Genomic DNA, 14693 nt, shown 5'->3' on the forward strand with positions numbered 1-14693 from the left:
TAACCCATATGGAAATAGCACCTCACCATGTCTCCTTTTCTGTTTTATTTCCAATGACAACTGCTTCATAGGACATGTGGATGAATAGAGCAAAACACCAATACAAGCAATGGATCGAGCAGTTGTCATACAGGGAAATTAAGTCCAGAAGGAGACAATCCAAGAGTCCTGGGACAGTTTAAAGAGGAAAATGACAGAATATTCATGGGAAAGACAGCTTCCTCGGAGACTATGAAGAATACTTTTTTTTTTTTACAAAAAAAAAAAAAAAAAAAAAAAAAAAAAAAAAAAAAGTCATTCAAGGTTTGCCACAGGGATGAAAAGAATGTTAAGGAACTACAATGATCTGGACAAAGGAAATAACTACAATCCTAAAATGAAGGAAAATGCAAAGCACAATTTTTTTTATTTATTTTTTTTATTAACCAATGTAACTATATTACATTGCAAAAAGTTGAACTTCCAAAGTTTTAAAACATAAATAAAAATCATGTGTCCAGTTCAATGCATCAATCATTTTCATATCACAATCCCCTTTAAGCAAAACTGCCTTAAAGAGTTTCTCACAATATTGTGCTTGTTACTGATGCAGCAACATCATAACAAGGCAGCAACACAGTAACATGAAGTCGAAACACAAGGTCACGGCACAGACGCAAGCAGGGTCTGTAATATACAGATACCACACATTTAAAGCCAGCAAACTGAAGTAAACACACGCAAAACAACAAAACAAAAACTTCACGTTTTTGGGGAACAGGGGAAGCGAGGAGTGCTGGATTTATCTCAGTTTGCAAGCCAGTATTTCCACTCCGTTTCCGAAGACCTGAAAATTAAATCAAACACTCCTCAGGTAAGCGAAATACAAGAAAACTATTTCAAATCACTTTGCAGAAGGTGAAGCTGGGGGGAAAAGCAGTGACGGAACAGCAAACATATACTCCTATACAATATGGGATGTTCTAGCAGTGTGCATGCTGTGTAACCGAGTGATGTGAGGAGAACTCAACACTGACCGTACCGGGACAGTTTACTACATAGACACGCAGAATCTGATCTTTTTAAAAGTATTAAACTTCAGTTGCCACATACTGATTAATCTTCCTACTTGAATTAATATGACGAAGGTGAATTCAACCTTGTAGGATGATGTTATAAAGAACAAGTTTGATGACTGCAACAAAGGTGGAATGGTCTGATTAATGACAGGCGAGGTCACCAGAAAGAAAAACAGGTCTGACGGAGAGCCTTCATATTTAAAGCAATTAATGATGCAGAAGGCCAGTTACTAACCCTGCAAACAGGGAGTGGATGTATAAGTCTTTATTCATGTGTGTGTCATATTAGGACACTGCACAATGACTCAGGTTCTTTGGTCAGGAAAGCACAGCAGACAGGAGATGCCTGCAGCAAAGAGTGTGTGCAGGTGTTTCTGTATGGATGTGTGAATCAGCAGAAAGAGGCAGCGTCAAGGGCAGAAACTGACGAGTCCTTGCAAAGCAATGCACAAACATTTGAAGCTTAACCCGAAATAGCAATCTAGCATGTTTATGCGTCGGATAATCAGAGCAGAGACAATAAGGTCTCTGTAAAAGCAATCACGTCTATGCATTTAATTGAATGGTTAAAGAACTACATCACAACACAGCTGAGGGAATCTTGGATTATCCAGGCACATTTTGTTATGTCATTTTCATAATAAAATAAAAATCTTTGAATATTTAGGATGATTGAATGTTATCGGAATGTGATCTGTATTGACATTTAGTTCGATCTGTCAAGAGGGATTTGTAACACTCTAATTTGTGAATCTGCAATTGATTTCTTTTAAAGAAAAAAAAAGGGGGGAGGGGGGATCCACTTAAATTTAGAGCACTTAATTTTCTTCTGTTGCTGATGACACATCATCTTCAGTAGAACATAAATTTGCTGACATAATTTTCCTTCTTAGACATCCCTTGAGCTTTTCAAAGAACTGCATACATTGGCCAAATACCAACAAAAGTGTTGGCTTTTGTACTTGGCTGGCAGCTTGACTGTCATCATGCACAAAATGCTTAGAGATTGACTGAAACAGGTCTGTGCTCTTATAAACAGTTTCTCAGACACTAATGGTTGTCAAGTAAACTTACCCTTAGGCAGGCAGATAGTCTGAAAAAGGCAGAATCTTAGCAAGCCCCAACACTGAAGTTCCCTTCAGCGTGTGTTTGTTTAACTCTGAAACAACAGTTGTCAAGAAAGCGGCTGTACTTGCCACCGTGTTCTCTGAAAATAATGCAAAGCTTTGTTATGAGACACCAGGGGGTCAGGGAAACGCACATTCCTGTCCCACTTCAACTCCTAGGAAACATCCTTGGTCCTTTCTCACTAATCTTTCTATTCATTGGTCAGGGGACATATGCCTTTTAATTTGAATTGATTTTAAACTTAAAATCAGTATTGTGAGTTTGCATGGTTGTGTTGACAGTGCTAAAGTAGACTTGGTAGAGAAAAGGTAGAACCAAACTAGGATTTCACAGGGGGTCTAGTAACACTGTACTCACTACTACAGCTACTCAAAACACGGAGCCCGCGTCTACCTCGACTTCCAAATGACCCTCGCACAGTGGCTGCAAGCAATGAACAGAGAAGTGAAGTGAGACCAACATGAAAAGAAAAACCATCATTAATGTGAAGTGACACGTGAGACCAGTTTTTGTTTTACATCATGACACTAGAGAAACAAAGCAAACAATAGTCAACTGAAGTAAAACTTGTTATTACAAAAATGTAATGCAGTTCAGAGTGAGATACAAAACACATATACTGTAAATACGTTACATGAAGTTAGTGAAAACACAATTAACCCTTGATTTGCACACTTATTAACAGTGTCACTGCACTAAATATGAAGCTAGCCCCAAAAGACTGTTAGCTTAGTTCAATTAACAAACATTTGCCTACCAGCATAGCTATGGTGCCTCAGTCTTTAATGATGTGTTAATTAGCCTTCACGTCCATATTTAAAAGTCCTTTTTATTGAAAGACTGTCTTGAAAGAAGACAATGTTGCACTATAGTGTGTTCGCCATTTTTTAGTAGTGTCCAATTTTGACTGTAAATCCATCCATTATTTAGTGTACTCCAAGTATCCCACAGCGCAACACTAAAAGCCTAACAATCCCACAATGCAATGCTCCCCTCCCTTTACTAATGATACAGCAGGACAACCGTTAGTAAGGGTCCAAAATGTCCATTGACTGCTCACTATTGGGTTAACAACTTATTATACATTATATAAGGAGTGGGGATGGAGAAAGTAGGTGGTGATCTTAGACTATTAAAATAAAAAAATAAAAAATAAATTTAAAAAAAAATAAAATAAAGTACACCGCCTTCAGGTGGTGTTTTTGTGACTGCTTCCTGGCGCTAGCGTTAGCTTAATTAGCTAACAAGCAATTACAGTCTGCCAGTGTTAGTTTTCAAAAACCATGATCAGCAGGTAGAAATTAGAAGCTTTTGGGGGAGATTAAAACTAATTTTTTGTGGTGATTGCATGACACGAGAACAGAAAGCTCTAAATAGTAGAACTGTAAATAAGGGGAAAAACTTCCAGTCTTATGCTTACATTAAGCCAACAGTCTCCTGGCTGTAGCTTTGGCAAACACACGTGTTTGTGAAACAAAGAAAATGTGCTTATGCCAACAAAGTGCACTTCAAGAGTTAGTTGTTGAACATAAAAGCATCATGCTGTTTGAACCACAATGACAAAATAAGAAGGAATTAAGAAATAATGCTGATGAAGCAAGCACGGCAAGCTTTGCCCAACTGTAAACATATCCTTAAGTCTTAGGTTGCATCAAAATACGACTCCCTTTGATTTCATCTCCTACTGGTGAAGGCAAATTTAACCTCTGTTTGGTTTTAAAAAAGGTAATGTACTCAATCTCCAAGGTCTCCTAAATACGATTAACATTCTGAGAATGTGTTTTGCAATATGTGTCAAACACACCCAACACTGGAACAACCTTAATGAGTAATCCCCAAGGAAATTCCACAGGTAAATGACATGTTAGTCATTTATTTTAAGAGACTGAGGTTTCTAGAAGAGACACTACTGAATGAATTGTAAATTTAATTAATGCACTTATTACAGTGCATCAATTCACAATGAGTCAAAATGAGAATATAGAAATTCTAATAAATCATACTGAACAGGGTTTCAGCCAGGTGCGAGATTTGTTTACTTAAAAGCAGGATTTGACCATTTCCTGTGTCAACAGATGAAGTCCTGCCAGTAAAGAATTAACTCATTCAGGTAGAAGGGGGAACTCTAAATAAGGGAGTGTGTGTAAGGACTGGGTCTCTGGTCTGAAACATAGTCTGAATAAGTCCAAAAAACCCATCAACCTAACTTTATTCAAACATTTTAGCTCTGATCCTCTGGCTTACATTCTCAGTGTTGCTCTTGACATGTTGGGTTGCACCAACAGAGTTTTATATAGTATTAGCCATTGAATAGACAATGCCAATCCTTGTCATTCAAGAAAATCACTTTCTTCCATAATCCACATTAAAATCATCCATTCTTCAAAAATAGTGAATCAACTGTAACTTAGTTAAATTAAACAAGAGTTAGTCAAAATGCAATGTGAATACTACTGCCTATTAAACTTGACATGTTCCTGTATCCCTCACCACAATACACAATTATTTGCATTTTAGTATCTAGCTATGAGCAATACTTTAGTTGCCTTTGTATGTTTAGTTGCCTTTGTATGTTTAGCATGCATAGGTACCGTTTTACTATTTGGTGACTTTTGACATACTAAAAAAAAAAAGAATTAAAAAAAGTTTAAGCTACGTGTACAGTGTAGTATAGATTTGGGACTCAGCTACTGTTTATGCACAACACTTACTCTTCAGCACCAAATAAGAAGGAAATGCCTTTAATGCTGTTAGTATATACACTGTTTTGCAGCGTATACCAACATTAAACTAAAAAATAAACATCTCAGTATGTGCATTGTTCTAGCTGTACCTGATGTCCGCAATTAGTATGTGGCATTGAGATTGGACACAACTCTATAATTGTCAAGAAGAGTGGACAAGAGTACAAATGAGACATTAACTTTATAGAAAATGGCCAGTAGCCCAGAGCTTTTATAAGGCAGCATTGTGTGCCACAGGGCTGTTTTTAAGTCTTGGACATTGACCTGCTCAAGCACCGTGTGTTTAGGGGGGAACTTGAATGTTCTGATACATTTATATTTCGTTAGTGGCACCCCCTCCCCAACCACAGCTTTCTCTCCCTTTAGCTCAGCTTGGGTTTAAGAGTTTAAAATACCTTAAAAAAGGGGCTTGTAGTAGTGCTTTGTTCACTCATGTACACACACACACATCTGTACATCTAATTAAAAGGTGGAGTGAAAATGATAGCTACTCTTCATTGTTCCTATAACAATTTCAAATAAACACATGAGCCCCTACATGATTGAAGGGCTTTTTAGATGCCCCCAGGCCATTAGAGTCAGACTGAAGACAATTAGGGCTTGAGAGAGCTTGTCAACATTTCTTTTCTGTTGGTAGACAAAACTTGTCAAATTCCTCCACTGTCTCTTTAATGAAGCTTGTGAAAGCAGACAGGATTAAAAGAAGAAGTGATGACTGACAGCGTTAGGTTTGAGCAGTAAAATGATCCACTCATTGCTTATGTTTGTTCTAGTTTATCTAGGACAAGACAGGGAAGAGGGGTGTTGTCTGAAACCCAGCTATACAATAATGCTTGGCCCATTTTCCACTCTCTTGCAGTTCCAATAAGCCTATTCAGTCTTGACCTTACAATTTGCATTGGCTAGAGATTTGTTTAATGAATAATGAAACACTCTTTTCAGTGCCACTACTACTACTTATAAATGCTCTTCAGTTTGTATTTGTAACCTTATATTATTTCTGAAATATTAAGCTTTTGTTCTCTTCTAGAGGAAAATCCAGGGTTGCAGCTCTTGAAACCTGTTGAATGCAACCACTCAAAGGGAGGAAGATAATTTAACAGGAAGTGACCATTACCATTTAAAAAAAATACTAAAAAAAAAAACACAACAGACTCTAGCCTCTCTGAAAAGTGCTTGCCAGTAACCTTAGATGCATACAGTAATCACCTCATTACAAGCTTCCATCAGCTCACATAATACTGACCGGCCTTCCCAACAATGGCACAAGTACAGTGCCTGGAGAAATGTGAGATCCATTTCCCTGCACTCATCTATACAGATAAAATTCTTCCCGTAACGTTTTTTCCATCAGAAGTGAAAAAGATGATATGATCCTTACCCCGAGACCCACCTGATCTTACAAGCCTGTCTAGCCTCTCCATGGAAGGGGAGGGCACTCTGGACCTGGGGCTGCCCGGTAGAGAGCACTCAGAGCCAGCATCAAAGGAGTCCTCGTGGTTCAGCATCAGCAGCTCTCTGACACACTTGTGGCAGATGCTGTGCTGGCAGGGCAGGATGAGCGGGTGGGTGAACAGCTCCTTACATATCGGGCAGATCAGCTCCCTCTCGATGTTCTTGATCGGGACCTTGTCATATAAAAAAGAAAAACAAATATAAAAAATATCATGATTACTGCAAACAGCCATGGAGACTCTTTTTAGACTGTACTTCTAAATTTAGAATTTTTGCACATCACGCCAGCACAACTGCTGTCATAATCTACTCATGAGACATGAAGGTGAGTTTTGAACTTAAAAACAAGGTAAAAGACATGAGTGATGAAAAAGAATTAATTCTGGAGACACGTATACAGCTTTATTTGATTATCAGAACATCATATTGTTCTTTTAAGATATTTTGGATACAGCCAAAGTATTTTATATGCATAGGAATATTGTTTCTGAATCAGTGAGGTTAAAAAAATATATTTGTGTGTTGATAGAGATGAAGTAAGGGCGGATTAATTCTTCATCACTCGTGTACCAGTCACAATAATAGACCCCCCATGCCGGTCTTTACCATTTGTGATAACGTAACATTACATAAGACAGGATTAAGCCCTGCTAAATATAGACAAACAGTAAAAAACAGTTCCAGCAGCTCACGTTTAAAAGACGATTAAAAAACAAGCTCCGGAGCAAAGACCGTCTGATGAGCTCATTCATCTCAGCTGGTGGGTTAAAAACAACCCAGTGCCGACTGTCCTTCCTTTATTTGATCCAAGTTAATTTAGCAAAAACGCCTCTGCACGTGTTAAAAGGACAATACCCAGAAGGACAGCGGAAGTTTAAAACACAGAAAGGACAACAATGCCCCGGTCCCCAAGCGGTTTAAAGTGTCATGTCACAGAAGAAGTGAAAGAATGAATGGACACACACACACGTTAACAGCGGCTTCGTGGTTAGTTTCTCAACAATGTCCAGTCTCTTTATGGCCACAACCGAGGAGCTACAGGCTGTTAAACAATGACGAGTCCCAAGACCTTTATTTCATCTTCCCAACTCCGCAAATCCTTTCTTCTCTCACTTACCCCATTTGTGCTGCTGCGCCGCATCTTTACAGATAAGACGAGGCAGATTAAAAAACAGCTTGTGTGTGAGCAAAACTTAAATTAAAAAACGACACCTTATCCGGCGTTTTGTTTGGAGCTAAAAACAACTTCTCGGACTCGAGCAGAAGATGCCGACAGCGCCGTCTGTGTGAATTTAAATAGAGACAAACAGCGCTGTGGTGAATCAGCAGCCAATTCACTGCAGCAGGCAGGCGGACTCACACAGGGGGTGGAGAAAGTCTGGGCGGGGGGGAATCTAGATACTGATGCCTTCATGGGCGCCACGTTAACTCGGTACAACTTGTCGCCCGTTCACTTGCTTCTATCAGGCACTGATGAAAGTCTAAAGCAGTGATTCGCAAGCACTTTATTCTGCATTGTCTTACTTAGTCCAGTCACTGTGATCTGTAAGTACAGTGGCGATCCTAGAATCTAGACGGGGCTCAGCCACTGACCCCCATCGAGCGCCCCCCACACACAAATTCAGTAGTACTCTTGAGAGTAGGTCCTATGTACAAAATATAGACAGGTTTTTGGATTAATTTAACCACTGAAATGTAAGTCAAATTAATAAGATGATTCATTTTAAACCAACTTTCAATCTCAACCTGGTGGTGGAACTAGACAAAATCTCAGGAGAACAGGCTTATTGCAGCACGTGTACCCAATTTTGTACCAGTCCAGCTAGTAGTTGCCAAAATATTCGGCCGAATAAGTGAATAGTTTGGACAGTTGTTAATACAAAGTTAAAGTCGGGGGATTACTAGTCATTAGAATTAACTATGATCAGTAGCAATTTGTTGTTGAGATACTTTTTTTAAATCATAAATGTCAACTTGTGAAAAAGTCAGTTGTGGTCATCCTCTGGATATGATCTGGAGTAAGGGACTGCAATCAACAAGGCATTTATAGTGCATCCAGAAAGAATTCCCAGCTCTTAACCTTTTCCACATTTTGTTATGTTACGGCCTTATTCCATGTTTTTCAGCGGCAGGAACTGGGAGACTAGTCAGGATCCAGGGAAAGATTAATGCACCAATGTACAGAGACATCTTTGACGAAAACCTGCTCCAGAGAGCTATGGACCTCAGACTGGGGCGACGGTTCCTCTTTTAACAAAGAAGTGACTATGGGGCAACTCTTTGAATGTCCTTGAGTGACCCAGCCAGAGCCCAGACTTTAACTCGATTGAACGTCTCTGAAGAGATCTGAAAATGGCTGTGCACTGACGCTCCCCATCCAGCCTGATGGAGCTTGAGAGGTACTGCAAAGAAGAATGGGAGAAATTGTCCAAAAGTAGGTGGCCAAGCTTGTAGGATCATACTCAAAAAGACTAAAGGAGCTTCAACAAAGTATTAAGCAAAGGCAGTGATTACTTTTTTGTTTGTTTGTTTGTTTCCTTTTTTGGGGATACATTTGCAAAGATTTAGAACAAACTTCTTTCATGCTGTCATTATGGGAAATTGTTTGTAGAAATTATGAGGAAAATTGTGAATATTTTGGAATAAGGCAGTAACATAACTAAATGTTGAAAAACTTAAGTGCTGAGAATACTTTCTGGATGCAATATGTGCTGTTATAGTATGATCTACTGTCTATACAAACAACAAAATATTGTTTATCGTACATCATAAGTTGGTAAAGGCAGTCGTCCACAGACCACAGGGTGAGTGGTTCGATCCCTGGCCCTGGCTATATGTCAAAGTGACTCTGGGCAAGACACTGAACCCCTAACAGCCCATTTCCCTTCCCAGCTGTGCAGTGCCGGTCCAAGCCCTTTAAAAATTTGGGCATCCGGCGTAAAAACTGTGCCAAATCAACATGTGGACAATGATCCGCTGTGGCGAACCTGAACTCACGGGATAAGCCGAAAGGACAAAAAAAAAATAAGCACCTAATATAGTCAATATAAAGTATGAAGGCCCTGACACAAAACCGTCTCAAATAAAGTGAGGAGCACAAGTCACAAATTCTGTTCACTTTTGAATTATGTGAGGGTCCCATTATTTCGGGGGACTTAAGATTTGCTTATTGATGACTTTTGCTAAGAGCTAATTGTATTGTATATTGGGGACGTCCTGGAAGGTCGGCCAAACATTATTTTGGTTAAAGAACAAAAAGGACAATGTAACAGTTTTGGGATGGAGCTGAAATTTCATTAGAAAGGTAGCAAAATTGCAGACGTCTTTTGTGTAGTAATTTAATTTTTCAGAAAACATTAAAGTGAAGATTCTATTTAATATGTACTTTCTACCACAGTTTTCCAAAATGTTTCAATGGAATATTGTGTGCATACCACAGGAGTTTAAAGTGGATGGAAGAAGCTTGTTGGCCCAATTAAACAAAATGATGGCTTTAGAAAATTCTGCTGCATTTTAAAAAGTATGTAGTTGAGTACAAAATTTATTTTAATTTCCAAAATGTTACTTTTATTTTAGAATTTGCACCACACAGCTCTGAGAACATTGGATTTTTAATTCAAAGAGTTATTAAAAAGATTAAATGGGGCACTTGTTCTATTTGTCTATCTCTCGCTTGTCATTGCGACTCGACAGAGATAAAAGTAAACCTTCATGCTTAATAAGGCCTAATTAAAATTTGAAATATCACTGAGTTTGGTAATTGTAGCCAGCCAGTGAGTCAATCACATGTACAGGCTGCTCTTTATTCATCGTACGCACGAAAGACACAGCTCATGCATGCATGGGTGAATGTCCGAGATTGTGCGAACAGGAGAGATGCATTTCAGCACAATCTGTCAGTCAGAAATGGGTGAAGAGCATGTCAACCCCCTCGTTATGCAGATACATACACACACCTCAGTAACCCAGCGCTCCTACTCACCACACAGCTGCAACCAAGTGTCCCACATACTGACAGGAGTCTGGGATCTGCCTGCAGCACGATATAACTACCAACACACTCAGTGACCAAAGCCACTAATTAAACCCTTCATGTTCATAATTTCTTCTAAGAATAGAGGATAAGACTGCCTTGAAGCTAGGAAAAGATGACATAGAACAAAATAGAAAAGGTAGCTATATATATATATATATATATATATATATATATATATATATATATATATATATATATATATATATATATATATATATATATATATATATATATATATATAATATTAGTGTATAATCTGTTCTGCTGGAATAGAACAGAACAGTGTATGTGGGTTCACTACCTGTAGATTATTAAATAATCAGAATATAACCTGTTAATACCTTTAGTAGTAATGTGGAAAGAAATGAAACGTTGGTATTGGTACATTTAAAATACTTGGAATTCTGTTAGTAGAAAGAATTGAGGACGTAGCTCACTGTGTGGATGTGTGAGGATCTATTATCTATGGGCTATTTAACCAACAGAACAGAAGATACTGCAGTGTTGTAGGTAATATAATTGAAATAAACTCAGCTTTGCATTAATGCTATTAATAATGGACGTCAGCCATTCACATGATAAATGAACAGAAAAGGTGTGGACCTAACTGTAGGCAGAACATTTCATACACCAGAAGCTATAAGGTATCACGTTGCGTTATCACAATAGAATACATAAGCTAACAGAATACAAAAGAATCTGTCAGAATAGGTGGGCTGGGTTTGTCAGCATCCCTGTCTATCCTCTGACAGCCTTGCAGGCCGGCCCGGCGCCGCTGCTGCCGCCGAAGCATGTTGACAGGCAGACCGCGTCTGTCACAACGATCATAAATCATCCGGATGAGACTCACCTCGCCCCGCTCGATGCGCTCCACGATGCTGGCGAACTCAGTCATGTCCTCAGAGTCCGACATGGCTACAGATGATGGTGATGGGTGTGCAGTGGAAAGACCGGTCAAGGCGCAGAGTTGTAATAAAATGTACAAAAATAAATACACTTAAAACAGCGGCTGCGTCTTAAAGAAACAGGATCAGACGCTTGGCGAGTTCAAGAGAAACGAGGCGCTGCTCCCAACACATCCTCAGCACCATCCTTTCTCCTCCCTCCCTCCCTGTTCAGGCTTATGCTCGTCCGTACCGTACGTGCGCTGGCCGCAAGACGCCAATTTTAATTTCGTTTGCCTCATCCTGAAGGGAAAGCCCGCCCTCGTCTCCTCAGCACTGTACCATCTCCCTCCTTCTCTTCCACATCATCTCTCAGCGGCGATGTCTCGAGTCACAAAGCTCTTTGTTTCCGTCTGATCTGTCATTTATCTCCCAGCACTTCATTACTGCCGTTGTACCCATCAACCACTAAATAATCATGATAACCTAACCTCATTGTGACCCGAATATCCGACTGCAACACCTTGACTAAACAAACTTTTCTGTTTTTTGGGAAAGGTTTTTTTGGGAGGAGTCCTTACTCTGGTTTCTGCAGGGAGAAAGCGATTCGTGAGTGCGACAGATTGAAATAGAAACCTGTGTCATGGATGAGCCGGAATGTGAGGCGACTGTATGAGGCCGGATTAAGTTCGTGTTCTTAATTTTTCTGGCTATGCCACTTGTTCCGCGTCACCAGATGGTCTACTGGCTTCACGCAGACACATTCCACCCCATTGAGCATGTGGAGTGGACCAACGGGCAGACTGCCCTGACAGAGCAAACAGTGCATGACAAAATAATCTAAATAGTGTCTCCAAAGGCCCCCGAACACTGAGACAATACCAGACCGCAATGGAACAACACGGGTGAATACAAAGTGTTGGTACTAAGGTTATACGATGAAAGAAAGTTGTAATTCTGTTACAGAAATAAAACTAAATGCTCACATGTGGTTAGATTTGCCTGGGGCCCAGGTTCAAATGGTCTTGTTGGCTGTTTCTATAAATAATCACATTGAACATTTAAAGAAATAAAGATGAAATGCAACCTGTAAACCCAATAAAAACACATTAAGTTTTTTATTATTAGGAGAAAGCTCCACATCAGCACTTATGCTTCTACATGGTCTAAAGTAAGGGGAACATTAATAACTGTACTAAACTTCATAAACATTCATTGACATTGACATGTTTAAATGTTTACTATTAACTCCCCATTAAATTTTTTTTAACACGATAAAACTATTAAAATGTTTGTGAATTGTTACAAACTAATTTTAGTCCAGATTCTCTGCAACCCTTTTCCTAAATATAGTCCACTGAATTTCATGATGAAATGAAGAACTAAAAAGGTTTGATGTCAAGTGCGGCTTGTTTGTGAGGATTTTCCACAACCTATCGACCCCACAATGAGGCTTCTAAGTGACTAACAAGCTGGTGTAAATGACCTATTATACCATTTATAATGGCATTGGATGCATCTTTTAACCCTGGTATAAAAGATACTTCATTGCTAGACAGTTCTACCAACTTGGCAAACTGGTCAAGTGCAGTGAGTCTGTATCCAACGTATGGCCATTTTAATAGACTCTTGAGGCAAATATAAGGTAAGAGCTTATGGGTAATATCAATGTAGATGACACGTGACCGCCTAATAAAAAAGCCATATAAGTGAGCCTCAGTTTCATACACTTGACTGAATAATCAATACAAAAATTTGATTTGTGTGTTTAACTCAGTAAAATTGAAGTTGAATAACTGCAGAGAGATCTGTTGCTAAAGTGTGTGTACAGTACAGTAAGTTCCCATAATGGCCAATGGGTCATTAAAATGAGTTATTCAGATCCTGTGATGCTGTAAACAGAGTGCATGTGTATTGTTGTGTGATGGCAACAAATCAAAACAGAGAAAGGAAATACAGTCTCCTGGGTTAAAGGCTGTAACTTGACAATGACCTTAGCATCAGGTATTTTACTGCAGAAATGGAAGAAATGTGAGCAATCAAGGTTCTAACTAGAACTTAAACTTGTTTTCTTCCAGTCAGCCTAATTTGTGATAATATAGGGTTACGTGTCTCAAAGAGAGGATTGTGGACACAGAGGGATATGTTGTCTGTTGAACAGGGAACCATAACCACACCCAAACTACAGCTGCAGCAGACTGTCGAGGGAACATCTCCAGACAATTTCAATCTGGGCTGGGCCGCATTCACAAGGGATTCAAAATGCATTTCAAACCAACTAAATCATTTTTTTTAAATTTTATTGTTCTATAAACATAAAAAAATAAAATAATAAAATTAGCTTTTAGTAATGGATAAATACTTTTTATTCATACATCCAGATCATAAACAAGTGCAACTATAGGGCATATATTTCCCTGTCAGTGCCAACAGGGAAGTCTGTGACTGTGCAGCTCCCAGGTGGGACTGTTTGCATGTGTGCTCCATATCCACTGAAACTCCCCTTCCCCCAAGGCTTTTAATTAGGTTTTAGTCAGTGACCTAGCAAAGGACAGACAAAAAAATAAAATAAAAATAAAATCTGACAGTATTATCTAAAGCAGAACCTACATTAGAAAAACAAAACTAAAATCAAAAAGGCAACTGAGACAAATTAGAAAAAATGCTGACTATGTCGTCTTTAAAGTTAAAAATAGAACGACAAAAACCTACTGTGACAGGAAGAAAGGACAGAAACTCAGCTGTTAACCTCCAAACAAGATTTACTCTCTTTTCCTCAGTTAAGCTACTGACGATTCAAGTGTCAAAGAACTAAATGTAATGCTAAAGCTAAAAACATGCTCCATTTTCTGAATCAAGCTAACTACAGCCGGAGCCTTGGAATCAGGGTGTAAAAATACTGATACTGTATCAAATCCTCTGGCATTGTACACACATGCTGGTACCCTTTAGCTTCCATACATGATGCAAAGGCTTCACTGATTGCTTAGGAGGGGGATACTCCCTCAAAATGGGGCTAAACACTTATCCAGATTTTCGGGGTTAACTCCATAATAAAGAAAACTTTAATTTTCTCACAATGGCACTTGGCACAACACCTCAGTCCAGAGAAGAATATCGTGATATCCACTGGACTGATGGACTTTTTAGGATTATTAAAAAGGTCCCAGTAGGAAGAGCATGTTCACCAAGATTATTATTTTGCATTCACAGCTGTTAATTGAAAGGTGCACATCTGGATTGAGATTTTGGGTTTGAAAGTGGTGTTCTCTCTGTCTTAAAAGATCTTTCATCACCACAAACTTTTGCTCATCTCCACCATTAGGCCACACATTCCTCCCCTACTTTGGTCCATTTCAAGGAATAACAACAAAATCAATGTTATTGT

The 14693-nt window shown here is 39.0% G+C and overlaps 1 protein-coding gene across 6 annotated transcripts in view; it reads right to left on the reverse strand.

Annotated features, from left to right (window-relative positions):
- trim36 (tripartite motif containing 36) overlaps positions 1 to 11897 on the reverse strand; it is a 28572-nt gene extending 16675 nt beyond the window's left edge. The window contains exons 1-3 of one of the 6 annotated variants that reach the window (XM_067521907.1): positions 11272 to 11897; positions 6312 to 6558; positions 746 to 826 (exon numbers count right to left, since the gene is read on the reverse strand). In XM_067521907.1, coding sequence (XP_067378008.1) covers positions 746 to 826; positions 6312 to 6558; positions 11272 to 11334 — 391 coding nt within the window. In that variant the 5' untranslated portion in view covers positions 11335 to 11897. Of the gene's footprint in view, positions 1 to 745; positions 827 to 6311; positions 6559 to 7077; positions 7222 to 7502; positions 7725 to 11271 lie in introns of those variants that run through there. The other 5 variants (XM_067521906.1, XM_067521901.1, XM_067521904.1 and 2 more) reach the window with 5 other exon arrangements.
- Positions 11898 to 14693: the final 2796 nt, after the last annotated feature.

This window comes from Channa argus, chromosome 11 (assembly GCF_033026475.1).
Source record: "Channa argus isolate prfri chromosome 11, Channa argus male v1.0, whole genome shotgun sequence".
NCBI classification, from domain to species: domain Eukaryota; kingdom Metazoa; phylum Chordata; class Actinopteri; order Anabantiformes; family Channidae; genus Channa; species Channa argus.